At 42.9% G+C, this 25409-nt stretch overlaps 1 protein-coding gene across 2 annotated transcripts; it reads left to right on the top strand.

Annotated features, from left to right (window-relative positions):
- The first annotated feature begins 6 nt into the window (after nucleotides 1-6).
- Nucleotides 7-24875, top strand: LOC119709787 (CGRP receptor component). Of its 2 annotated transcripts, none has more exons than XM_038157992.1 (6): nucleotides 7-162; nucleotides 3566-3602; nucleotides 5286-5384; nucleotides 7521-7615; nucleotides 15086-15143; nucleotides 22095-24875. In XM_038157992.1, exons 1-6 carry the CDS (start codon nucleotides 155-157, stop codon nucleotides 22236-22238), a joined length of 441 nt encoding a protein of 146 aa, XP_038013920.1. In that variant the 5' UTR covers nucleotides 7-154; the 3' UTR covers nucleotides 22239-24875. The 2 variants fall into 2 exon arrangements, with proteins under 2 accessions (XP_038013920.1, XP_038013921.1); XM_038157993.1 differs by lacking the exon at nucleotides 22095-24875 and adding an exon at nucleotides 16774-18443.
- Nucleotides 24876-25409: the final 534 nt, after the last annotated feature.

Here is a 25409-nt window from a genome sequence, read left to right as displayed (position 1 = left end):
TTTCTCCTTCCTTTTCCGCTTCCGTCGCGGCCGCCAAATCCTCCTTCAGCTCCACGGGGTCTCGGCCCGCTGCTCCCCCGCCGTGCCCCGCCGGGCTGCGGCTGCCCGGGCGTAGCGGGAGGATCCTCGGGGAGGCCGCGCCGGGAAGGACAAGATGGAGGTGTAAGGAAGGGCCTGAGGGGAGAGCACAGGGCACGGCCGGCCCTCGGAGCCGCCCTGCCGTGGCCACAGCGGGGCTGCAGGGCATCTCAGCGGGGTTTGTGTGGGGAAAGTCTCCGTGTGGGTGCAATTCTACGGGCGTGGGGTGCGTGAGGGTACATCTGTATGTGGGGTGTGGGGAGGTACATCCATGTCGGCCTGTGCATGAGGGGTGTGCTAGTGCAGTGAATCCGTGAGGAGTGTGAGGGTAAATGAATCCGTGAGGGTGCAATGAATCCGTGAGGGGTTTGAGGGTGCAATGAATCCGTGAGGGTGTGAGGGTGCAATGAATCCGTGAGGAGTGTGAGGGTAAATGGATCCGTGAGGAGTGTGAGGGTGCAATGAATCCGTGAGGAGTGTGAGGGTGCAATGAATCCGTGAGGAGTGTGAGGGTGCAATGAATCCGTGAGGAGTGTGAGGGTGCAATGCATCCGTGAGGAGTGTGAGGGTAAATGGATCCGTGAGGGTGTGAGGGTGCAATGAATCCGTGAGGGGTGTGAGGGTACAATAAATTCTTGAGGGGTGTGAGGGTACTATAAATCCGTGAGGGGTTTGACGGTGCAATGAATCCATGAGGGTGTGAGGGTGCAATGGATCCGTGGGGGTACAATCAGTCTGTGAGGGGGTGAGGGTGCAATGAATCCGTGAGGGTGTGAGGGTGCAATGGATCTGTGAGGGGTGTGAGGGTACAGTGGATCCATGAGGGGTTTATTGCCCCCAGCAGTGAGTTCAGGCGTTCTGCTCGATGTTGGAGGGGTTTATTTTATTCAGACTCCTGCTGCACAAGCTGTTGGGGCTGAAGGCAGCGTGGCTCAGCCTGAATCCCGCTCTTGTCGCCTCCTGTCCCTCCTGCTCCCTCTGCCCTGCGAGAGGCAAAATGGGGATTTCTCATTATTCCCGTGAGGTTGTGTAGGAGCTGGAAAGACTGGAGAAGGAAAAAACCTGGGAGGTTCATAGCAGCGGTTGCAAACACAGTAAGAGAGTCAGAATTTGGCTGGTGGCTCTTTCAGGCCTTCTTACCGTGTGTTTTGGGCACAAAACAATAGGATTTGATCTGTTTTGAAGCTTAAAATCTCACGAGTTCTGTGGGGCTGGTTAAATTTCTAGTTTTCTTTTAATTTTAATTTCTCTAATGGGTGGGGGCACTCATGGAATGTGTCCCCTAAAGTCACTGAGCTCCTGCAGCCCTGTACTCCAGGGATGCTTTATTATCATTAAATCTTCTCTACTATGAACATGAAAATCAGAAGTTGGTAAAAAATATTAAACATTTGCTGAAGTACAGGTTTGTATGGCAGTCTTAATACTGCAGCCCGCAGAGAAACGAGTTCTTCTGGCTGTTGTACACTGAGAAAAATGCTTTTGATAGCATTAATTAAAAAAATCTGTGATGCTTCTTACGCATCCACTGAATTTTCATTATTCTTCTTTTGCCTTCTGCTTGATTTGGAAGGGAAGCTTTGCAACTCTCCAAGTTCTTACTATGGATTTGTCTTACCAGAATTATTCTGTATTTCTTACCAGCATTATCTGTTATTAGAGAAAAGAACTCTCAGAAAACTGTGTAGTTTAAATACACAACACGTGAGGCAGCAGACTTAAAAATATGAGGCGTCAGTGATATTTGTAAAGGTGTGATGCCCTGTACTAAGATATTTTTTGATATATGCAGCCCTACTCAAGAGTATTTTGGTTTACACTAAAATTTGGGCAAATATGAGCTATTTAAAGACTGTAGAAAGTGTTTATATTTTTGGTGTTACCATGAGAATTTTTACCTTTCTGCTTAAGTCTTAATCACATAAAAAACAAGTGAAGTGTTGAGCTGACTGCTTAAAAACACACATTAGAATCCATTACTCAGAATTCCTTGTTTCCTGACTGTAAAATTGGTAGCTGTGAGTCAGGACCGAAGGAAATTTTATTTCTATTGCAAAAGTTGATCAGTTTGTAATTCTGGTATTTCAGAGCTGTTGAAGATTTGAGACCGACTCGTTGGCAGAAGTGAAAAAAAAAGTCTTTTTCTGAATGGCAAAGCGGATTGGAATGAAAAAGGAAAGCGGTTGTCTTAAATAATTTCATTTTTAACCCTTGATTCCGCAGCCTCATTTGCGTGGCCGTGCGTTTGCTTCATCCTCTTTCAGCCGAAGAATTCCATACGTAATTCTCCCTATAGAATGTCTTTGATCCGCGGGGATTTCTGTAGGGCCCTGCTGAATGCAAACATTCTGAAGACTTGCATTTACCTCCCAACAAAAGCTATATGTGGTTTGTAAAACATGAATGAAAAACTAATGCGTGCCTGAGCCCACTTGCTGAAGTTTCACTCGGGTCAGCGAAATGGAAGTTGAAGTTCATCTCAGCGTATTTTAGAAGGTCCTTTTCATTTAAAAACAATGCTAGAACCTGTGGAAGTTTGTGGATGCATTTACCATTTGAAAGTGATGAACGTGACAGTTCTATTCAGGCCGTTTTCGGTGCTTAACAACACATTGTACCTTTTTTTGTTGGTTTTTTTTTTTTTGCTTTTTCCTAAGCTGCTGCGCAGACCTGAGAAAGGCCTTTTTTTCCTTTTGTATGGAAACTTGCTGTTGTTGCGGCTGCTGAGTGCTCAGCAGAATGCGTTGTTCAGGGAACAGAGGATGTTCTGGGGCAGGTTTTCTCCCTTTTTGTACTTTAAATGTATAAATGTGCAATATCCAGGAGGAATAAAGGCACCATGCGCTTGGCTCTGCCAGCCTTGGATAAGGATTCTTGTTTCATGGGGACTGAGGAAGTGGAAAATGGGAAACTCAGCCTTGCCCTTCTAATATAGGAACAGGCACATCAAGATGGGGAAAATAAATAAAGAGGAAATGCAATAAATTGGTTTTTTTTCACTCAGTACAACACATAAAAATTAAAGCTCTGTTTTTGTCTATACACACACACACGTGTCCATGGTACCGAAGCACTCAGGGTGCTCTTGGCTGATAACAGTGCTTGTAATCAGAATTCTTTTTCCCATCAGTTTTTATTTTAATAAAATCTGAGGTATTTTTTTCCTAAGGAAGAAGCAAAGCAATTTGGTTTGAATGTGTGAAATTGGATGAGTGAGTCAAATAGGGTGACTGAGTGTGTTGTACAAGTGTGTTACGATTTATGGGGCAAACTGTGCAAAATATTCTCAATATTTATGTCACAATTTCACTGACAGCATGGTGAATATTTTCCAGAGATGGCAACTGTAGAATCACCATAATAACATGTCTTGGGGCTTTTTTTTTTTTTTTTACTTTAAGTTCTTTTAGTGTCTGTGAGTGTGCAAAGAAAAGCTTCAAACCGTTCCATTTGGAACATAATTAACTGTTTTCATTTTTCCTTTTAGAAAAGATGCAAATGCTGCGTTGCTGAGTAACTTTGAGGTGAGTTTGTCTTCATTCTGCTTTTCAAGCAGCAATCCCAAGCTGTCACCAGTCCCTTGTGTAATCTTTGGAAGCTGAAACCTGGCAGTGGCAATCAGCACAACCTGCAGGGGATTTACTCTTCCTTGCATTTGGTTTGCTTTCAAGAAAAAAAAAAACCTTTTAAAGAAGATTTGGAAATGGTTTTGCTAGTAGTGGGTACTGTAGTATTGTTTGTTTGGTCTTGAGACTATTCTGAAGTTGGTATTTTTCTCTCTCGTTTTAAGAGGGGTAGAAAGAAATGTTTAATTTAAGCCAGGTGATGGAAATATTTTGCTTTGCTGATTAATTTAATTTTTGGAACAGTTTTAATAACCCAAGTGGTTTTTTCTGTGTTACTGTATCGCTGAAGCTGCTTTTTATTGCAGCTGTTTGATTCTATCCTGAAATTAATCTAGAAGTGTTTTATCCTGGGCTGCATCTGTCTGCAAACAGCAGGGCAGGCACCTGGGGAGTGTTAATGAGGCATCTGGGAGAACTCTGCTGAGTTTCCTCTGGGAAATAGAGGATACCCTGTCACCCAAACTGCTGTTCAGTGCCTGGCTGTTGAAATTATGTGAAAAAAACAGCAAATATGATTTTTAAAGTACTGATTCACTCCAATTACTGATCCCTTTCCATTTGCTCCTCTTCCCAGTGGCAGCTCCACTGCAGAGCCAATGTTCTGTAAATCCAGGGTAATGCAGTGGTCTTCAGGGCAGCCAGGAATTGGTGAAGGGGAGATCTTGACTCCAATTCAGAAGGCTGGTTTATTATATTATGATATATATTACATTAAAAAAACCACACTGTAACTATACTAAAAAGAACAGAGAGAAAAGAATCATCAGAAGGCGAGACAGGAATAGAAAGGAATGAACAACAAAGTTCTGTGACTCCCAGAGAGTCCGAGAGCTGCTGCCTCCTCGATTGGCCACCAAGCAGAAACATCCCACACTGACCAATCGAGGAAGCACCTGCTGCATCCCACAGCAGCAGATAACAAATTGTTTACACTTGAAGCTGAGGCCCTTCAGCTTCTCAGGAGAAGAAAATCCTAGCAAAGGGATTTTCACAAAATATCACAACCACACAGGGGATGCTTTGTGCACACAGTTCCATCCCTGCACTTCTGTGAGCTGGTTGTCCTTTTGTGTTGTCAAAGTTGACAGCCTGAGTTTGATTCCAGCATTGACAGGTGTTCCTTTTCCATGGAGGTGTGCAGTAATGGAGGCTTTGGAGCTGATATCGTTCATATTTCTCACTGTCTGGAAATGTCTGGTTTCACCTGTCAGTTTGTAATTCCCTGGGCTGGATCTTGAGAGAAGCCAGGTAAAAAGGAGGGGATGAGCAGTGAGAAGTTCTCTGTCGCTTTGCTCTGGGTATACTCTGGATATACTGCAAAGCCTGAAGCAAAACATCTGAAAAAATTCCATTCATCTGTTTAAAATAGTCACAGCTTTTCAAAAACAATTTACATCCTCATTCATCACTCTGGGCCCAAAACATTTCTCATTCCAGTTGTTGGTCCAGCCCCCAGAACAGCCAGACTTTTTTTTGTTGTTTGTCTGATAGGAATTTCCTGTTCATTTATGATTTCCTGCTGGAATGTTTGTAGGTAAAATGCTCTCAGATGCTCTAAACCAGTTTGTTTTTTATCCTTAGGTGTACCAGTTACTCACTGACCTCAAGCAGCAGCGTAAGGAGAGCGGCAAAAGCAAGCAGAGCTCTGGGCAGCAGAACCTGAACACAATCATGTATGAGGTGAGCAGCACTGGGAAAGCCCGTTTGCCAGTCAGCTCAAGCTGCAGTAATTCACATCCTTAGGGTTGAGTGTTGGTAGTTTGGTATCAAATTTCCCCTGTTTCCAACCACAGTAAAATGTTTTATCTGCCGCTTCTCTGTGGTTGTGGGGTAACTGTGCTGTCAGGGCAGAGTTAGGCAGCTGCTGTTCTTAAACTCTATAAAAGAATTTCAGCATTTCAAACCCCCTGGTTTTCAACTGTTTAGGTTTGTTAGGATTTTTTTTTTTAATTCTAAAAATTCCATCCTTTTAAGACACAGGGCAGAGCTTGCTCTTGTGTGATGAATTTGTGATATCACTTAATGTGATAATGAAGATGATGATTTCAAAGCTGAGGCGCAGATTACATGATTACACAGATTACAATTAACAGAACTAAATCAATAATTCCCAGCCAAAACAGATAACCTGAATTGGTTTTTCATCCAAAGAAAAGCCAAACCCCACATACAGAAAACATCACTTGGATGCCAGGTGGGGAATAAACATTTCATCCCTTGCTGGGAAGGAATTGTAAAATCTTCTAACACAAACACTAACATTGAAAATAAATCAGCAACTTCCCAGAGCCTTGCAGTGGGAGCCAGTGTGTGTGTGTGGAGAGTTGCATGAGCAGCACCAGGGCTGACAGGCAGCTGAAAGCACTTTGCCTTTGCTTGCATGAGTAATTCTGTTGAGCCCTGCAACGACTCATGTGGATAAGATCTGGCCTAGGCTTTGGTTTTGTTTCAGTTCTGGCTTTGTTTGAAAAAGGTACAGAGGTTGTAATTCCTAAGCCTTGCATTCAACAAAATAGGGGCTTACCAAAAATGGGAATTAAATCTTCATGGAGACTGACAGTCTCTTCCTGCACCTCTGGGAAACAGCTGAGGAAGGTCCTGTAAGTAAATTCGATCAGGATGCGCCTGAAATCTTGAATTGCTTTGTTATTCTTTATGTTAAATACCTATAGGGTGCTTGGGAGTGTAGCTGGTGTCAATTCTGGGTGGATTTTCTGTGTTTGACTGAAAGAAAAGCAGAATTTGATTTTATAGGATTGTCTTTGGATTTCTTCACAAGCTCCCTGCAGACTTGGATCCATTGGCACTGAAGCAGCTCCATAAAAGGAGCTTTGTTTTTCTGTATTTTTGGCTTTCTCACTGATTTGAAATTGCCAAAAAAATATGAACCTGGAAGAGAAATTACTCCTGTGAAATAATTACAATACATGACAATATAATAATTTCATTTCAATCACTGGTGGTGAATAACAGCTTCATTTTATCTGGAAAGATCAGACAGGGCTTAGAGAAATTATTAATAAATTATAATTATTTCCAACTCTTCATTTTGGAGTTTATTTCAATATTTAGGAAGATTTTAAGACACTTCCAGTGAAAAGTCAGCTGTAAACTGGAAATTTTGTGGGGTTTTTAATTAACCTATTGGTTTTTTTACTCAGTTCAGATTACTTTGTGTAATGTAATTCCATTGTCCACCTGCTCAATGTTGTTATTGTAAATAAAGCAAATAAATGGAACATTTGCTGTCGCAGTTAAGGTTGGTAGGTGTTACATGGAAAAAGCTGATCAAAGTTTAATTGTCTCAATTAATTTTTAATGGCAAAATATCCTTGTAGATTTCATAACGAGCCACTTAATCTGCTTCTATCATCTTTAAATTGCCAAAAATGCAGCTAAAGGATAAAAACAAGGAGAGATTAGAGATCTTAAAGAGGGATTTCTGGGCTGGCACTGGGCACATGAAAACTTGGGTTTAGGATGAATTCAACTTTCCTGTGTGCTTTCAAAGACAAAATCCAGACCAGGAGCAAAGCAAGCAAATGTCTCACAAACACAAGAGGGGTTTTGTTTAGCAAGCAGAGTTAAAACTCAGCCCTTTCCTGTATTCTTCAGCTTGCAATTTTGTGCTTTGAGCAGCTCAGATAAAGTTGATTTCCAAACCTGAATTGATTTTTCCAGTTTTTCTCAAGACTTTTCAGAGTACTTGTTCCATACACAACTGGTAAAACAAGTATTAATTGAATAATTAATAATGAATTAATTGGTAATTAAATATGTATTAAATAATAGATATTTTCCTTCTGTCCCTTGCAGACACTGAAGTACATTTCAAAAACACCCTGCAGGTACCAGAGCCCTGAGACTGTCAGGGAGTTCCTGGTAGCAATGAAGGACCATAAATTAACCAAGTAAGTGGAGCTGTGCATTTGAACAGGAGTACAAGCTCAATTAATGCTGACACACTGATCCCTGTGGGCAGTGTGATGATCTCATTAAGGATTTTAAGTATTTTGTGCCATTATTTAAATGCTCAGCCAGACATATTTTCCTTCACTTGTGTGTATTTCCATCTTCATGTGCTGTTTGTCCAGGATCTCTGAGATCTACACTTCAGTTCTTTCAATATTGTGTCAACCAGCAGTTTCCTGTGAAGCTGAACATCCAGTTGTTATTTTGGGAAGTTCTGCCTGGAAAGGAAAAGATTTCCTTTGCAGTTCCAAGACTCCAAGGGCTTTTTTTCCCCTCTGTGAGTGCCTGTTCTTGAGGCACACAATCCTCTTGGAGCTCTGCAGAGTGGGACTGAAGCCTGGTGTAAATAGAAGTGGAATCAGCTGGCCACTTGTTTGGGCAGCTCTGATCACTCCTGACTTCTAAAGCAGAAAAAAACCAATATTTAGTGTTTCTAAATGACTCCTCCTTCACTTCAGAAGAGTTTTTCAGACACTGAGTGTTTTTATCCCCTGCTGGGAGGACTCCCAAGGAGTTCATCCTCTGGGAAGGAGGCTTTTCATTCATTTGGCTGTGCCACAGGGAGAGCTCTGCCGTGCTGCAGGGCGGCTTTTCAGCCTGTCCAGAGCAGGGAGAGCAGGTTGGCAGCTCTTTGGTAGAGTTTCAGTGCCCCCTCTCTACAGACAGGCACATCCAGCAGCAGCGCTGCACAAAGGGATGCTGCTCCTTGGCAGTTCTGGCCTGGAATTGTGCTGGGAGTGCTTTCTTTGCCGGGTCAGTCAGCCAGTGTTTAACCCTCCTGGAGCTCGTTCTATGCAGCAGGGTACTCAGTGGTTTCCAGGGCAGTTTGGACTTGGTGAAGGGAAGGAGAGATCTTGACTCCATTTCAGAAGGCTGGTTTATTATATTATGATATATATTGCATTAAAAAAGACCACACTATAACTATACTACAAAGAACAGAGAGATAGATTCATCAGAAGGTGAGACAGGAATAGAAAGGAATGAATAACAAAGTTCTGTGACTCCCAGAGAGTCCCAGAGCTGCTGCCTCCTGGATTGGCCACCAAGCAGAAACATCCCACACTGACCAACCGAGGAAGCACCTGCTGCATCCCACAGCAGCAGATAACAAATTGTTTACACTTGAAGCTGAGGCCCTCTCAGCTTCTCAGGAGAAGAAAATCCTAGCAAAGGGATTTTCATAAAATATCATAACTACAGTAGGTGACAGATTTACTCTGTGAGAATTCACATTTGTTTTGTGAGCATCCTGTACAACTTTTATCTGGTAAAGAACTTCCCAACTCTGCCACGTGCTTTACAGAATAAAACCCAGAATTGTTTTGTGTAAATCTGATCTTTTTTCCTGCTCTTTTCCATGCAGCCACTTGAAGCCAGAAATGTCAGGGCCCACCTGGCAGCCCTTCACCCTAAACCACAGAGAGCACACGGGGTGCAATTACTCCTTAGGGCACTTTATGATAGACCACTTAAAGCCTCCAAGGCAATTTGGAGCTACCCTTTGGTTCCTAACCAAGGTCATTTCAACACTGCTCCTCTTGTTAAATAAAAAGGCTTTGATGGTTTCCATTCTGTGGGATGGAGGTGGTTTAGGGATTTCATTCCAGCTGTGTGCCAGAGAGCTTCCTTCCCTTGGAGAGGAAAGACCTGCAGTGTTTGCTCTGCCAGGACCTTGCTTGTGTGATCCCTGTAATGACCTTTCCTCCCACCAAGAGTAATGAGCTCCAGACTCTCGCTGCTGCTTCCTTTCTGGGTAAGGCACCCCAAAATGTGTCTCTGAGCTGCTCAGACACTGTCTGTGCTGCTAACAGCTCTCTGCAGTGGCTGCTTCAATTTATTTGTGTTAATTGGGGTCTGTCCTCAGCCAATTCACTCTGGTTAAAGGGTCAGCAACACCCCATCACCCCAAGCTGCTTCCCTGCCCTTTACATTCCTGTCGTGACTCCACCTCTAATCAAAGGGGAAGCAATTAAGCAGCATGTTTATGCTCTTAATTAGGCTTAGCCTATTTCCTATGCCAGGGCTTTGGGGAGCAGGATTTGTAGCCTGCCTGGGGCTGTGCCATTCCCTGCTCAGGCTGTGGTTGCTGCCCTCAGCACTAGGCTGTGCTCGTGGATGGGAGAATCCCCAGCTGGGAGGAGAGAGCAGCCAGGGAAACACCAGGAGCTGAGGCACAGCCCAGCTTTGAATCAAGGCAATTCTTATTTTTCCTTCCACAGCCCTGCGGGATGTCAGGCTGCACGTGATGTCTGTGCTCCAGTGAGAGAACTGGTAACATAATTCTGGCAAATTCTGCAGTTCCTGGGAAATACCTCAAATCCTTCTGTTAGCCCTGATTTTTGCTACTCAAAAAACCTGGTTAACAGACCAGCATCCGTTTTGTGATGGATTTGTCTTATTAGAGTTACAGACACAAAAAAATGGCTTCCTAAAAGGCAGATTTTAAAAATCCATTTTAAAGATTTTAAAAACACTAACATGTGCAAACAAATATTCTGGAGTCATTTCAGAAAGCTGCCTTGCTAAATGTAGCAAATTCAAAGCCAGATATTTCACTGATACAGCTAAGGTGTGCTAAAACAGTTTTTCCCATAGTTTTTAATCATTACTTTGGTAAAATTCAAACTGTAGAACTGAGATTTTTTTTTTTTTAAAACTACAGCTCTGAACCCACATAATGAATTTTATTATTACCTTGTTGAGGCCTCAGGCTTTGGCTGAAGCTGCAGTCCAGTGAGCCATGTTGTACTTGGAAATAGAGTTTGCCACTAGCAGCTCATTTTCCAGTCTCAGTGCTGGAATGGCTTCATGTTTGTAAGGTATAGTGAATTGCATTGCATGAAAAGAACATTTATTAACCTGGAGCTCTGTGATTATGGTTCAGTGACAGCTGGCTCTACTTGTGCTTCTTCCTGCCACTGATAGCCTATCCTGCATCTAATTTTGGGACAACCAAATTTCCAATCACTCCATATTATTATAATTTAAAAAAACTGGTCAGGAACATTGCTCTTTTTGTCTTTAAATCAACACAGTCGAGGAAGTGTTGAACTGAAAATCTTCAGTACTTCTAGAAAATATTTTCCCTCGCGACTGCCAAAAACTACAACAGATGCAAACCTCTGCAATATTAAAGGCTGAAGGATTTGCTTTGTAATTTTTGTCTCCTCCAGAGCTTTCAAAATGAATATTCAACAGCAAGTCAGCATCGTGCTCATTGAACAACAGCATCATTTAAGAGATTTTATAAAGGTTATTCTCAGCTTTTCCAGTGGGGATCCTTGTGAAGAATCACAGCACCCACTGGGGCTGTGATTTCCATTTTGGGGAAATCCTCCCTCAGCCAGACCCTGTGCTCAGGACTCGGGCATTCAAAGTTGCTGTGGTTGATTGAGGACCATGGGATTTCTATTTCCAGCAGGAATCAAACCCCTGGTTGTGTGTCCAGCTGTTACTTCATGGTTTTCCTAGTACCCCTCAAACATCCATTCCTGAGGATAAATTTGCTTCTGCTCGGGCACAGATGTTTGAAGGGCTTTTTTAGCTCTCTGTGCTGGATCCTGGCACTGTTCTCTCCTAACCCAGACCTCTTGCTGGAAAAACACTCTGGGAGTTCAGCAGATCGAAAAAAGGGCAATACCAGCACACAGAGGAGATTTTGGTTAAAATATAAACTGCAAAAGTTTGCTTAGTGCTGACAGAAAATGATGCATTTTGTCTGAATTTCCACAAGAGCCAGCAAGTATTTGTATTATTTTTTAGAATGGATGTGTCAATGTAGGATTGTTCTCTCTGTGATCTTGAACACGTCCCAGGGGTGGTTTTTGTCCTGTAGAAATGTTTTTTAGGATTTTTAGGTTGGAGCTCAACATCTTCACCCCTTCCAGCACTCTTACCTCACACAGACCTCAGACCCCTTTTCCTCCCCATAACTGCACAGGTTTTTGTCCCCTGCAGCCTGAGCTTTGTGTGTGTCCCCAGACCCACTCCAGAGCATTTTTCCATCCTGGAAAAGCTGCTCCTGGCTGCAGCTGAGCCCAGAGCTGCAGGATGTGGGCTCAGCAGGAATTGCCACGTTGGGATTTCTCAGCAGGCAGGTCCTGCAGCACGGCCCATTAACTCTGATTAGTGGGATCTTGCTTTCATGTGAGAAAATTGCTCTCTCTGTCACTCATCTTTTGTATGGATTCTCCTCTCGAGTGAGCAGCTTTCGTGTTCCAAACTGGTGCTAAAATCCAGGCAGAGCAGGGAAAATGCAGATGCTGAAGTTTGGGGGCAATGAAGCTGAAAATGTTCTTCACCTTCTGTGTGGATGAATGGGACAGTTCCCCTTTTATTTAACAAGCATCAGCGTGCCATGAGTGCTGTAGGAAGTGTAAAGATGAATTCATGGGAGCTGGAAAAAGTTAATTTTACTTTGTAGATTAAATGGAGCATGAACTAAATTCAGGCTTAGGTCTGTGCCCCAGCCAAACTCTGCAATCAGGACTGATCCTAATGCATGGTTGCCTTACTTAAAGCTAATCTCTGATGAAATTGTGGTTATTCAGGTTTTAATTTGTGTGTGTGCTGTCAGGAAGTTCCAGGTGCACAGAGAGCCTGGTCCCAGCAGTCAGCTTTTGGGATCAGCCCCAGAGCCTGGTCCCAGCAGTCATTCTTTGGGATCAGACCCAGAGCCTGGTCCCAGCAGTCAGCTTTTGGGATCAGACCCAGAGCCTGGTCCCAGCAGCCAATTTTTGGGATCAGTGTTAAAAAGGTGCAGTGGGTACTGAGCTCCAGCTCAGACCTCTGCCCTCTGCTGCTGCTGAGGGCTGAGCAATCCAGTTTCCTATTAAATGCATTTTAGAGACATTTTGGGAGTGTTCGTTTCATTGCTTCCCTCAGAATTACATATTACCATGTCTAAAGATCCTTATGTTGGGGTGTTAATTAGTGCTTGTGCTGCACAAGCAGTTCTAGATGAAATATGGCATTTATGCAGCTTTTGGGGCTTTTTTTTTTTTTTCACCCTGCTGCTTGTTCCTTTGTGCTGTTGTGCATCATTTTCCAGTAGGGAGCTTTGCTGATCAAAACCAGCCATGAAATCCTTCAGATGACACATCTGAATGTGTTAATCACTGTCAGCTCTCTCTCATTCTTCTGCACACATTTGTAAAAACTGCAAATACCCTGCAATGATGCTTTTAGGATCTGTTTGGCCTGGCTGTGAAATTTCTGTCTATCCCTAATGAGTCGGAGTGCTGTTCATGGCTTATGAGGAAAAACTCTTGGAGAGGTGACCTTTTTTTGTTGTGCCCTCTGTTTCTTCAGGAAACGTCAGCAGTTGCACTAATTGATTGTTTAAGTCACGGTGTGTAATTGGTGTTAATTTATTTCTGCTTGCTGCTGTGCCAGTAATCTTCCTGTGATAAACACAGCTCTACCTGCTTGAAAATAGCTCTGGGTAAATCAGGTTTGCATTCTTCAGCTCAGGCATGAAATGGCTTTTGCCATTTCATCCTCTTTATTTGGCTCCCGAGTTTATATTTCAAAGAAGAGGATGAGGAAATTTATTTCATAAAAGTCAGATAATGTGCTTTGTGTGGAGGAGTGATGGAGCTGGGGGATTGGGATGTGTCTTGCTGCAAAAGAGAAGAAAGAGTTGTTTGAGAAGGCTCTGAAGTGTCATGTGAGAGCAACTTGGGTAAAATATGAATTCATCACAGTCTGACCTTGTAAGCAGGGCTGGGGGGGGAGGAGGAGGGAGGTTTTCACAGGGAGGATCCTCAGAGGAGCTGTTGGAGAGTCTGGAAACTGAGCACCAACATTTGTGTGGCCAGGGAGCAAAGCAAAGCTGGCAGCAGAAAGCACCAGCTCTGCCTCCATCAGGCACCAAAGCAGGGAATTCCCAGCTCTGGAGGAAAAATCTTTCAAAAATCCAGCTGAATTGGCCACGTTTTTATAGAATAAAGGTATTATTTACTATTCTTTCCCCAGCTCTGCATGGCAGTGCTGCCTTTTGCTTTGCTTTTAAACAAGTGAGTTTTGTCTCTCATGGATTCCTTAAATCACCTGCTTTCCATGTAAAGGATTTGAGTGCTCGTCTCCTGTCATTATTGGGGTTTATTCCTGGTTTTTATGGCTGTGGTAGATGGCAGCAGTTCCAAACACCTCATCTTTCTGCCTGTAAAGTGCTCTGAGTTCAGAGCAGAATCCAGCCATGCTCTCCATAGCCTCACGTTGGAAACACCAAATGGATTTGAGTGATTAACATGGGAAAACAAAAGAGGTGGATTCCCTGCTTCCCATCACCAGTGGAAACATATTTTGGCTCTCCAAAAGCAAAGAAAACTAATTTAAAAAAAATGAGGATTTTTCTGGAGCTTTCTGTTAGGGATTGTTACTGTCTCACAAATGCTGGATTGAAAATTCACAAGCTTTTCTTCTGAAGCTGAAAGTGATGATGAAAATGGACATTTTAGCTGGATCATCCAGCAGCCAGTGGCAGAGGCCTTTTGAAATGAAATGATGTCTCTGAGGTATCTCCAGACACACAGAAATTGGTGGTTGTAAACATGGAGTGATCTGTGTCCTCTTAAAAGCTGTGAGGTTTCCTTTCTAAAATCCCCCAGGGGAAAACCCTCCAGAACCAGATTAAATATGCTCTAAACCCTTTAGAATCAGTTTAAATGTGCTTTAAACCCTTCAGAATCAGTTTAAATATGCTCTAAACCCTTCAGAATCCATTTAAATATGCTTTAAAGATGCCCTATAATAAAAAGTCAGGGATGTTCAGCTCGCCCTGAGAATGGTTCAGCTTTAGTTAATGCTAGAGATGAAGCATCATCTTTTTTAAGGAACAAATTGCTCCGTGTTTTTTTCTCTGAATAGAAAAGCAGATTTTAATTTTGTGCTTTTTAAAAATGTATTTCTACCTTGGAGAAGGTAACAAATGCCAAGATTTAGTTTTTCCAAATTGTGGTTCCCTGCTGGAGCTTTGTATTTGCCATGAGCTAAAAGAATAAACAAAATAAACATCCCATTTGATGGGACTGTAACTCCTTAGGTATGAAAATTGTTCTTGTGGTTGTGTGTTCGTGGCAGAAGTTTTGGATGTCTGCTGAGTTGTTTAACGTTGCTGCAGAGCTTTGACAAAGCAGCAGTTAATTAATGCTTGCACAGTAACGAACTAAGGGTCTCTGCTTGCCACCTTGGGCCAGCAGCAGCGTGGCTGAACGCAGGAAGGTCCCCAAATCATAAAAATATCCAAATTATGGCCCTTCAGCCGCACTGCAAACCCAGCCAGGCTCATTCCTGGCAGTGACATTTCTTCCCTAAGTTATCAGGAATGTGTTTGCATCACTGCAGCCGTTGAGGGGATCCTCAAACCACCCAGTAATGTGGATTTTCTTCTCTGCTTTTACCAGGGCAGAAAAGCTGCAGCTGCTGAACCACAGGCCTGTGAGTGCAGTGGAGATCCAGCTGGTGAGTACCAGTGCCTGGGCCTGTGCAGAGCTCAGCTGGAAGCAGCTTTCACCTTGGACATCAATTGAATATTTGCTTTCTCATGGGCTGTGACTGAATGTATCCCTTTATTTTATGCACATTTTACATCCACAGCTTCAAATCCACTCAGCTTCCTCTCAGAGCCCTCTCAGACAGATTCTCCACCTCTGCTTGTTTCAGTGGCACATTTAAAATGCCCAAGGCAGTCATTCAAGGTGACTTATGAAAGTGTTGCAAATAAGAATATATTTAATATTTTTGCTGCGCAGCTCTTTGATGGAATTCTTTATTTTTTTACATCTTCCCTGGTTTTTTTTATGGCATGTTTTAAATGGTTTTTTGTTACACTACAATCAAAAATTCTAAAAAAGAAATGAGCAATAATGCAGGATGAGAAATGGGTATAAACTTCTGATGGAAAGTAGCCACTGTCAGTCTAAGAATAATTCAGCTGTGAAGAGCCATTGTCATTAAATAGCAATAGATGCTTCTGTTCCCTCAAACATCTCCTCAGGAGTACAAACCCCTGTGGTAATAAAGAGATTGTTACAATCAGGATATTATTTCAATAAAGATCTCTTGCATTAAGAACATCTGTTTGCAATCTTCCTCTGGAACCAAGCTGAGGAGGAACAGGATCAAATTTTGCTGTGAAAAAAAAGGGGAAGGATTAAAGAGGGACCAGCAGGACCATTTTTCTTCTGTCACCAAGGAGCAGAGATGAAAATGCTGAAAGCATCTCAGAAGAATGACTCCAGCTGAGGACATCAGTGTCCATCAGCAGCCCAAGCAGGAGCTTTAGATAGTCAGAAACCACAGTTTGGAGCCTGTCTCACACCTTTGTTAGCTTCGTGTGCTTAGGCAGATTTATTTTATTGCCATCTGCAGGCTTTTCTTCCCTTCTTTAAATGCAGTCATCTCTTGGGGCTCTCTGGTGACTGCATGGCTTTGTCTGGCTCTTGGCCCTGTTTTACCTTCATTGTTATCCTGCCTACACACAAAATATTATTAAAAAAGAATATCGAAATAGATATTTAAATAAAATTATGAATATAAAAATAAATATCTAAAACAAGTGCTGGATGAGACACAGCCTGCTGAGAAGCGATTCTGCTCTAAAATTGGATGTTAGATTGAGAGCCTTGATCTTGAATCAGGAGCCCTGATTTTCCCCTCACTGAATCAGAAATAAATGCTGGGGAGAACCTGGGAGCAGTTCCTGGAATGGGGGGACATCAATCTTATTTTTCAGAAGGCTTTAAACAAAATGCCAGCCAAGTCCAAGCTGGCTCTCACTTGCTCAGTTTTGAGGTCTCAAACTTTTGCTCAGCGCAGCCTGACCATGGGATGGGGTCTGATTTACCTGGCAGGCTCATGGGAGAGGATATATATCATTGTAATTATAATTTTAAATTATTGCTGCTTTTTGCCTTTCCAGCTTCTTAGTTTTTTTATACTCCCTCTACAAAATTCCTTCTTTTTAGCTGTATGCAAACAATAAATCCATTTTGATCCAATTATTTTGCAGCTAAAAAGCAAATTTCTGTCGTGATCTTTTGTAAACCTTAATGCATAAATTGCTGCCATTGTCCATCTTTGCCTTCTCCAGCTTCGGTGCCAGGATTTCCTTTCCAACAACAATAGCAACAAAAGGAGCATGAAATTCAAACTCTTACCCCACGGAGTAAAACCCTGCACACATTGAGCTATCTTGACCTCCTGTTTTAATCTTTAACACGTGTAGGGTCTGGCTCAGCGATTCCCAAAAGGGGGAAATAAAAAGTCAGGGATGTTCAGCTCACCATGAGAGTGCTGAAGATGAAGCTTCATCTTTTTTTAAGGAACAAATTGCTCCACATTTTTCTCTCTGAATGGAAAAGCAGATTTTAATTGTTGTGCTTTTTAAAAAATGTATTTCTACCTTGGAGAATTTCATATTTATAGGCTGACACATTGTCTTTTATACTGGAAAATAATAGTGACAAGTATTTTGGAAAAGGAAAGATCTTAAGGGGGTTTAACCAGTTTATTTTCTCAACAATGTATTTTGCCTTGCTTTTGGTTAATTATCTCTGAGGGACATTAATTCAATCATTCAGTCTTTTACTTTATTTATTTCTTGATGTGTTTTTTCCTTATTGATGTGGTGCTGAGCAGTTTCAAATCACTGCTCGAAGGAGGAAATAACAGTGATTTTCTCATCAAACATCTCCCTCCCCCACTGGAGGTAAATTATGTGCTTGATTGCTTTGGAAATGATCAGAGCCCCTATTTCCTTTATTACTGTACTTTACTGATTATTTTAAAATCTAATTCTCAGCTTATTATTCCAATAAACAATAGCTTTTAACCCGCAGGTTGTTCTTTGGTGCTGAGGTTTGTTGACCAAATGCTGAGAGAATTTCTCAGTTCCTTCAGGACTTTTTGGGGTTCTGCAGTGTGGCTTTATTTATTCTTCATTCTTGATTTATTGTTATGTCTCAGGAGCCTAAACCAAATAAACATTAGCACTGAAAGCAGCACAGGGAGGAGGATGAAGTCTCTTAAATCCTGCTTTTATTTGGGTAAGCACAAAAGATAGGTATGGTTTGAATTAAGGATGTTTGTCCTTGTTTCACTGAGCAAAAAAAAAGGAATTTAGACAGTCCTGAGTGATTTTGTGCTTCCATTTGTCTGTGGCACTGTGAACATAGATTTACACCTTAATTTCTGAATAAACACTTTAATCCCTGGGATTATCCTCATGGGCTGGCTGTGAATTTCTGAGAATTCAATTTGAGCAGCAGGGGCAACGCGCTGCTTTTCGTCTGAGCTGGGAGAACTTTATGCCAATTAATTTATAAAGTTTCCCTCTTTGATTAGATGTAGAGCATTGTGGAAACTAAATGGGAGCAATGCTGACTTCATGAATATATTGCAATGCAAACTGAGTAACAAACTGCTCTCGTTTGGGTGAAATAGAAATGCTGGGTGAGTCCTGAGCTGAGTGAATAATCACATTTCACGGGTAGCACATGCTGGGTGTGGTTATGAATGACATTGATGTGCTGCAGCAAATTTCCCTAAACCCCTGGAGTTATTCTGGGGCAGCACAGCCTTGAATGCTGAAAGGCAGCAGTGACAATTATTTGTGACATCTGGGGGTTCTTAATGCAGAAATTGTATTTCTGTCACTCTCCCCACTTCTGCTCCTCACCCAAATCTGCAGATATTGAGACCAGCAGCACTTTGGTCAGAAATACCCCAGCTTGGGTCAGAAATACACCAAACTTGGGTCAGAAATACCCCAGCTTGGGTCAGAAATACACCAAACTTGGGTCAGAAATACCCCAAACTTTGGTCAGAAACACCCCAAACTTTGGTCAGAAACACCCCAAACTTTGGTCAGAAATACCCCAGCTTGGTCAGAAATACCCCAACTTGAGTCAGAAATACCCCAAACTTTGGTCAGAAATACCCCAACTTGAGTCAGAAATACCCCAAACTTTGGTCAGAAATACCCCAACTTGGGTCAGAAATACCCCAGCTTGGTCAGAAATACCCCAAACTTTGGTCAGAAATACCCCAGCTTGGTCAGAAGCACCCCAACTTGGGTCAGAACACCCCAGCTTGGTCAGAAATACCCCAGCCTTTTCACATGGCATCCTCTGAGAGGGGAAACTGTTCCCATCAGGGCTGGGTGGCACTGCCAACATCAACATCTGAGCTCATCCCCTCCCTTCAAACATTTGCATTTTTGTTTTCTTTACTATAAACTTTACATTCCTGACTGCTTATGGACTCAGTCTGGCTCTTGAGTGGTTCCAGCCAGTGCAGGGCTTTTGGCTGGAGATTTTCTCCAAGATTGGGAAAATTGCTGCTGGAAAAGGAAGTACCTGAATCCAGTTGGGGTTTTTTGCCTCTTAGGCTGCTTCTTACATCTCATTTCTCTTCTCAGCACCGTATTTCTTCGTGCTCTCAGCATCAAAGGTATTTTGTCTTGCAGCTGTAAATCAGAAGGCTGTGAGAACATCTGCTGAATGCAGAATGAGTGACCTCCTGCTCCCCTGAGATCTGTTTTCTTTTAGGACAGTTTCATTTGCCTCTTTATCTACATGCTGTCTGGGCTTAATTTTTGAATTTTTCCTTTTGGCTGTTGCTTTGCTGCTTCCTCACTGCTTGTGTTTTCATAAATCATCTCAGGCTGTTTTTACACTTCCTGAAAGAGTGAAAAAATTGATTTTCACAGTTTGTGCTTTTGAGCCTTTGAAATCTCAAATAATATCACAACAAAATAAGGCTGAAGCATCAGCTTGACTAAGAAGCTGTCTGTCCATCCTGCTAAATGTTGATTCGTGTCTGTTGGTGGTTCCTGGGAGCTGCTGGAGAGGCCCCAAGAGGTGAATTTTGCTGCAGCAGTTGAAGGAATTCCCACTTCCCTCTGGATCTGTCTGCAGAAGGGAATTTGGGAGCTCCATCCCCTCCTCAGCGCAGGGTCTGGCATCTCTAAAAATGCTTTTCACAACATCTTAATGAGCCATCACTTAGAGCACCAGAGCATCTCAAACACCAGAGATGATTTGCTCTCATCAGCTTCGTGCTCAGCTGGGATTTCTGGGGCTGCCAGAGCAACCCCCAGAGCTGCTGCGTGTGTCCCTGCAGTCTGTCAGCCTCGTGCTGGGCCACACAGATGACATCAGGCGGGTTGTTCATACTGGGAGGTGGGGCATTACTCATCTGGGGTCACTGGGGAAGAAAACAGGGATTAGAATTCGCGTGTTCTGCCTTAAAATCAGGAGTTGGTGAGAGCTGATCAGAAAGCCCTGGTTTTTGTTTGGGTTCTGATGTCATCAGAACAAGCACCTGAAGGAGAAAGTGGAGGGGAAAAAGGGAGAGGAGATACAGATATAGATAAAATTAAAATGGGAAGAGGGTTGGACTTTATGGCATGCAATAAATCAGATCTAAGCAAGGCCCAGTGCTGTTTTCTGAGGGATGGTAACAAATCTGGGAGACATTGGTTCAGTCATCCTGCCTGGAGAGATCCAGGTGTCCAGAGCACCTGGGCTGGTTCTTTGTGAGCTCCTGCTCCTACAGCACCTGCCCCACCTTGAAAATGGAGCGTAGTCCATAATCCAGTCTGAAAGCCAGGCTGATAATCCCCTGTGAGATTTAACAGCAAGGATCATCTGGAGAGCAGTGACTTGTCAGCAGCACTGGCACCGAGGGGTGGGTGGAGCAGATTTGATCGTGGAATCACAATCCCAGAATAGTTTGGGCTGGGAGAGAACTGAAAGAACATTTAGTTCCAGGGACATCTTCCACTTGCACACTTCCTGCTGTGGTGCTGATGCTCCAAGGTGTCGTAATACGACACGAAAAGATGACAGGGACACTGCTGCTCTCCAGGTGAATAAAAAGAGGGACCTTTATTTTCTGACTCCAACATTTATAGTTTTCCAAAAGTGACAGTGGATTGGAGGGTGACAGTGCCACCTCTCCAATGACACTGGACAGACCAAGAGTCCATCAATTCTCTCCTCCTCCATGAAAGAATGCAAAACATAAGTTATTTACAGAACTGTGTGCGAGAAAGTTTGTTACAAGAATGCAAACATCAGAAGGCTTAGCAAAGTCTTAAAAAATCAGGGTGACACCAAGGTGTGCTGGGATGATTCCCTGTGGGAATTGCTGGCAGGAATCAGCTGCCAGGGGCTCTCCCAGCCAGGGCAGGAGGATTTGAGTGTGTGTGAGCACGGGGTGTGCAGAGGAGCAGCTGCTGGGAAGCAGAGCCAGGGCTGCTGTTCAAGCCCGTGTCCTGCAGTAGTTGTTGAGCTTGGAAAGGCACTCCGCAGGGATTTTCATCCTTTGATGGGGATAGTCCCCACAAAGGCATTAACAAATGGAAATTCAGCGTCTGCCTTCTGCTGAGGAGAGGATTCTCTGTGTGTGTGCAGATCTGTGGATGATCCTGATGAAAGATGATCAGATTGTGCAAAGAGGACTCTGAAGAAAAACAAAAATGAGTTGAAGTCCCACTCTGCTTTTCAGAAGGCATCTGAAGAGCTGGCAGCTTACAGCTAGAGCTGATTAAACCTGCGTTGACTTGGAACCATCATTACTATAAATCACTCCTCTTCAAAGGCCATTTTCAAGGACTTGCTCTAAAAAAAAAGAAAACTCAAACCCCACAATCCTAATTGGTTTCATTTGTGTTTGAAGAGTTCTTCTGACTTGCTTTTCCAGTCCTCTGACAAGCTTTTTTTCTTTTTAACAGCTGCCTATAAATGAGGGCAGTTGTTTTACTGGTAGCAGTGATAGAAAAGCTGCCACAGCTCCACAGTGGGAGTAGGTCCCTAATTAATCTCCTGGAATCATGGAGTTGAGTCATGACAGTGTTTTTGATGTTCCTCAGAGCTTTTAAATGTCTTTATATCCAGGAGTCTCCCAATCCAAGCAGATTCCAGTGCAGTACAGCTGCTGTAGGATGAGGTGGTTTCTTTCATGGGTTGATTATTTCCTGCAGGTAGTGGATGAGATGCCAGGGTCAAATCCCTCTCAGGATATCCCATGAAAACACAGAAACTTGGGAGAAAGGTCAGGGAAGTATGGCTGCATCTGAGCTAAAGGCAAAGCCTGGCTCAGGCGAGGATGTGGAGGTTAAGAGAGGCTTTAGGGGGAGCCAGGCTGTTCCCAGGGTGGTGTTTTCCTTGCTGTAAGGAAAGCAGGATCTCATTACACAGTGCCAATTGTCGTGCTGAACAATGGAGTTCTTCCTTTTTTTTTTTTCTTTTTTTTTTTCAAAATATTCCAAGAGTTCTGCTTTGTAAAATGCTTTTGTGATGAGCTCAGGCTGTGTCTTGACAAAGTCTTTCCTGCTGAGCTGAGTCCTTCTCCCTGAGGGAGGAAGTGTGGATTTGATGATGCCAATGGGTTTTTTTTGACCTGCAGATGGTGGAAGAAAGCGAGGAGAGGCTGACGGAGGAGCAGATCGAGTCCCTCCTGCAGACAGTCACCAGCATCCTGCCAGGGGATCCAGAGGAGCAGCAGAGGGACTCAGCAATGGCAACAGAAGACAAAGGTGACCAGGCATAGGAGGCAGCACTTCCAGAAGAGAACCAGCTGCTGTTAGTCTGGGTTTGATACCAGTTCAATCCTGTATTGGACATAACTGTAAAATACATTCAAATTTTCATGATTTGGAGGTGATGAGGGAACCAATTGTTCACAGGGAAGCAGGGAAAAGGACACTATTGTTTTGGTGTTTTGTCATGAACGGGGGTGGCAGTGCCAGGGCGTGCAGTGGAGCAGCCTGAGGAGTGCTGGGGCTCAGCATCTTTGGGGGTTTTTCCATTCCCCACGGAATCAGCGCAGCAGTGCTGCAGTGAGAATTCCTTGCAGAAGCTTTGCAGTTGCCCGATGGCTTCCAGAGCAGTGCAAAGCCAGTTTTGGGGCTGTTGGCAGAGCACGACATGCCAGGGATGTACAGGAGCTCCTTGGGGTCTAGCCAGGCACTCCCAAATCTTGGCATCATGGAATTGAGAGGATTTGTGGGATGGCAACTCAAGGATGTCTGATAGTCCCTTCTAAACAAAAGAGATCCAGATTCAGCAAATTGCACTGAAACCAGGGAGCTGGGGGCTTGAAGCTGTGAAATCAAAGCTGTGAGTGCCTAGACAGCAGAATATTGAGGTGTCTCTTTGCCCTCTGAACATTTATTGCAAGATTCACACACGGACAAGGCACTCCTGTGATGGAGGAATAAATGAGGCAACACTGAGCTCTTGATCTGGTTTGGAAAAATGAGAGTCAGGCCTGGATGAAGCAGAATTTCCTGAGCTTTTTTGTCTGATGAAGGATTTCAGGATCAAGTATTTCATGTTGAAAGCCTTCATGATTATAATAAATCATTTGTGTGTGAATATCCACACAAAGTCAGCCACTGGTTTAAATTGTGGCTGCAGACCATTCTTTTATAATTATTATGATGTACTGGAAATAGAAATAAAATTTTAAGTACATCCTGGGAGTTTTGTGACTTACAGACGAGATCAAATCACAATATCTGACTTTTTTTTCCCCCCTCAGCTCTGTCATGGGTCTATTTTGTGGTTTTATGCAGAGAATTTGTGCTTTCTGAGCTTCAGTTGTGCAGTGTAGGAAAGGGACTGATAAATTCCACTGTCTGGGGGATTTGTCATATTTGTTTTCATGGTATTTAAGCTTCTTTGATGTTCGGAGAGGAAAGAAAATTATTGGAAAAATATATTTGTTGCCTCTTAAAGATCATTTATCATACATTAAATGCCTTCCAAGGCTGGAGACTAAAGGTACCTTTAGATTGGGTTTGTTTAATGTTGGAGAGGGAGAGTCCTTGATGGGTTTGTGATACCTCAGTGTACATTTTTCTCTCCAAAAGGGAAAGAGAGATAAGTGAATCATGGCATGGAAAGACACACAATTAATTTTAAAATTAACATTTTTATTCACAGCAACCCCTGATGTTGTTTGACAGGCTGCAGCCTTGGGCTGCAAGGGTTTACATTTTGATCTGCCCTTTCCTAAAATGAAGTTCTTGGGATTTGTTCTGAACGTATCAAAAGCAGCTGGGAGCAGACTAAATATCTTCAGCCAACAAGAACAACTCAACAGATCCCTGAAGCTGGCTGTTCCATCTTGGGAATTGATTTGTTGCTGGGCTGGATTCTTGCCAGCAGCTGTGTGGTTGTGGGGGTGCTGCACAGGATGCAGGAACTCCTCACTTGCTGCTGGAGTGAACCTTCCTGTCAGTATCAGTTCCAGATGTTAACAGCTGTCAGCCCTCTGTAAATCCATCCATGGCTTGTAAACAATAATTCCCCTAAAAATCTGATGCTGAACAATGTTTGAAAGGCTCTGGGCTTGTGGCATGTGCATGACACCAAGAAATGAGTTTTAAACCTGTAAATTCAGGTGAGGATTTACTCTGAGGACAGGTTTGAGTTGTGTTTTTGTTTGATCTTTTCTGGGTCAGAACCCCCAGATCAGAAATGATTTATGCAGACATCACCTTGCTGATGTGACACCATTTCCCAATGTCCTGAATATCACACGGAAGATCTGCCAGTCTCCCACATTGCTTTCTATTCCCTTAATTATCCCCTTAATTAACCATTCCCTACCCCAGGAGATGGACTCTCCTAATCCTGGAGCAGAGAAAGTGGCACTGAGTGGCTCTGGGGGGGCAAGAAAGGTAAATGTGTGTTCTGAGGAGAAACCGAGCACTCAGCACTTCCTGAATATTTAAGAGGTGGATATTTCTTTTAATTTTATCACTTCTTATCTCTCCCTCACTATTTTTTTTCCCTGTTGTGTGTGCTTGGCTGTGCTCAGGGCTGCCCTAGTGCTGAGAAAGGGGAACGAGCTGCCAGAATCCCTGAGCTGATACTTCAAAACACCTGGGCTTTCTCTTCCCATAAATTCCCATTTCTTGAGGATTCTTTGGCAGTCCCTGCAGGAGAAGTTTTATTAGGAGAGGCTTTATTTTATGGGAGGAGAAGGAGCTGCTGCTCCTGCCTGTGCTCTGGTGCTGGGCAAGGGGAGCGGATCTGCTTTAACCAGATGTGCTCAGGGAATTTTGAGGAAGATCAGGAAATCCCTCCTGCTGAGCTGAGCAGCTTTGCTGGAGCTCAGGGCTGTGTGTGAGCCTGTGCCTGTGGATTTTTTGGTTTGGTTTTTTTTTGTTTGGTTGGTTTTGTTTATTTGTTTCTTTTTTTGGTTTTTGGTTTTGTTTTTTTTTGTTAAGGTGGAGATTAAATGTGTGAGATGGTATTTCTTGTTTGGACTTAGATGTTTATTAGTTCTTAGCTATTTCCAGAGTGTGAGTTCTACTTCATTCTAACAAACTAAAAATGGAGCTGTGTCTCTCTCTTTACAAGGCTTTTTAAGGATAAACTGTCTAATTAAGAAATTACACTTAAATTATTTTTACTTTTAACTTTAATAACTAATTACTCGTGACCTGCAATGCAGATTATTTTATCTAATTACACAATATACCTAAACTCATGAAGAAGAGGGTGAAGGACCAGTCTCTGCCCGAAAACTTCTATCTTATCAAACTTAATATATATTATTTTATAATATATATTATATTTATTTATATTTTTTATATATTACTATATTCTAAATCTTTAAAGTTTTCTACCATGTGATATTACACACTTTTATTCAAGCTACACACTTCTAATCCCAGTTCTATCATTTAATTTTGGAAGCTTTCTCCAC

The sequence above is a fragment of the Motacilla alba genome, chromosome 19, assembly GCF_015832195.1.
Source record: "Motacilla alba alba isolate MOTALB_02 chromosome 19, Motacilla_alba_V1.0_pri, whole genome shotgun sequence".
Lineage (NCBI taxonomy): Eukaryota > Metazoa > Chordata > Aves > Passeriformes > Motacillidae > Motacilla > Motacilla alba.
The sequence above is the reverse complement of the archived record's forward strand: the minus strand, read 5'-3'. Positions and strand labels throughout refer to the sequence as shown.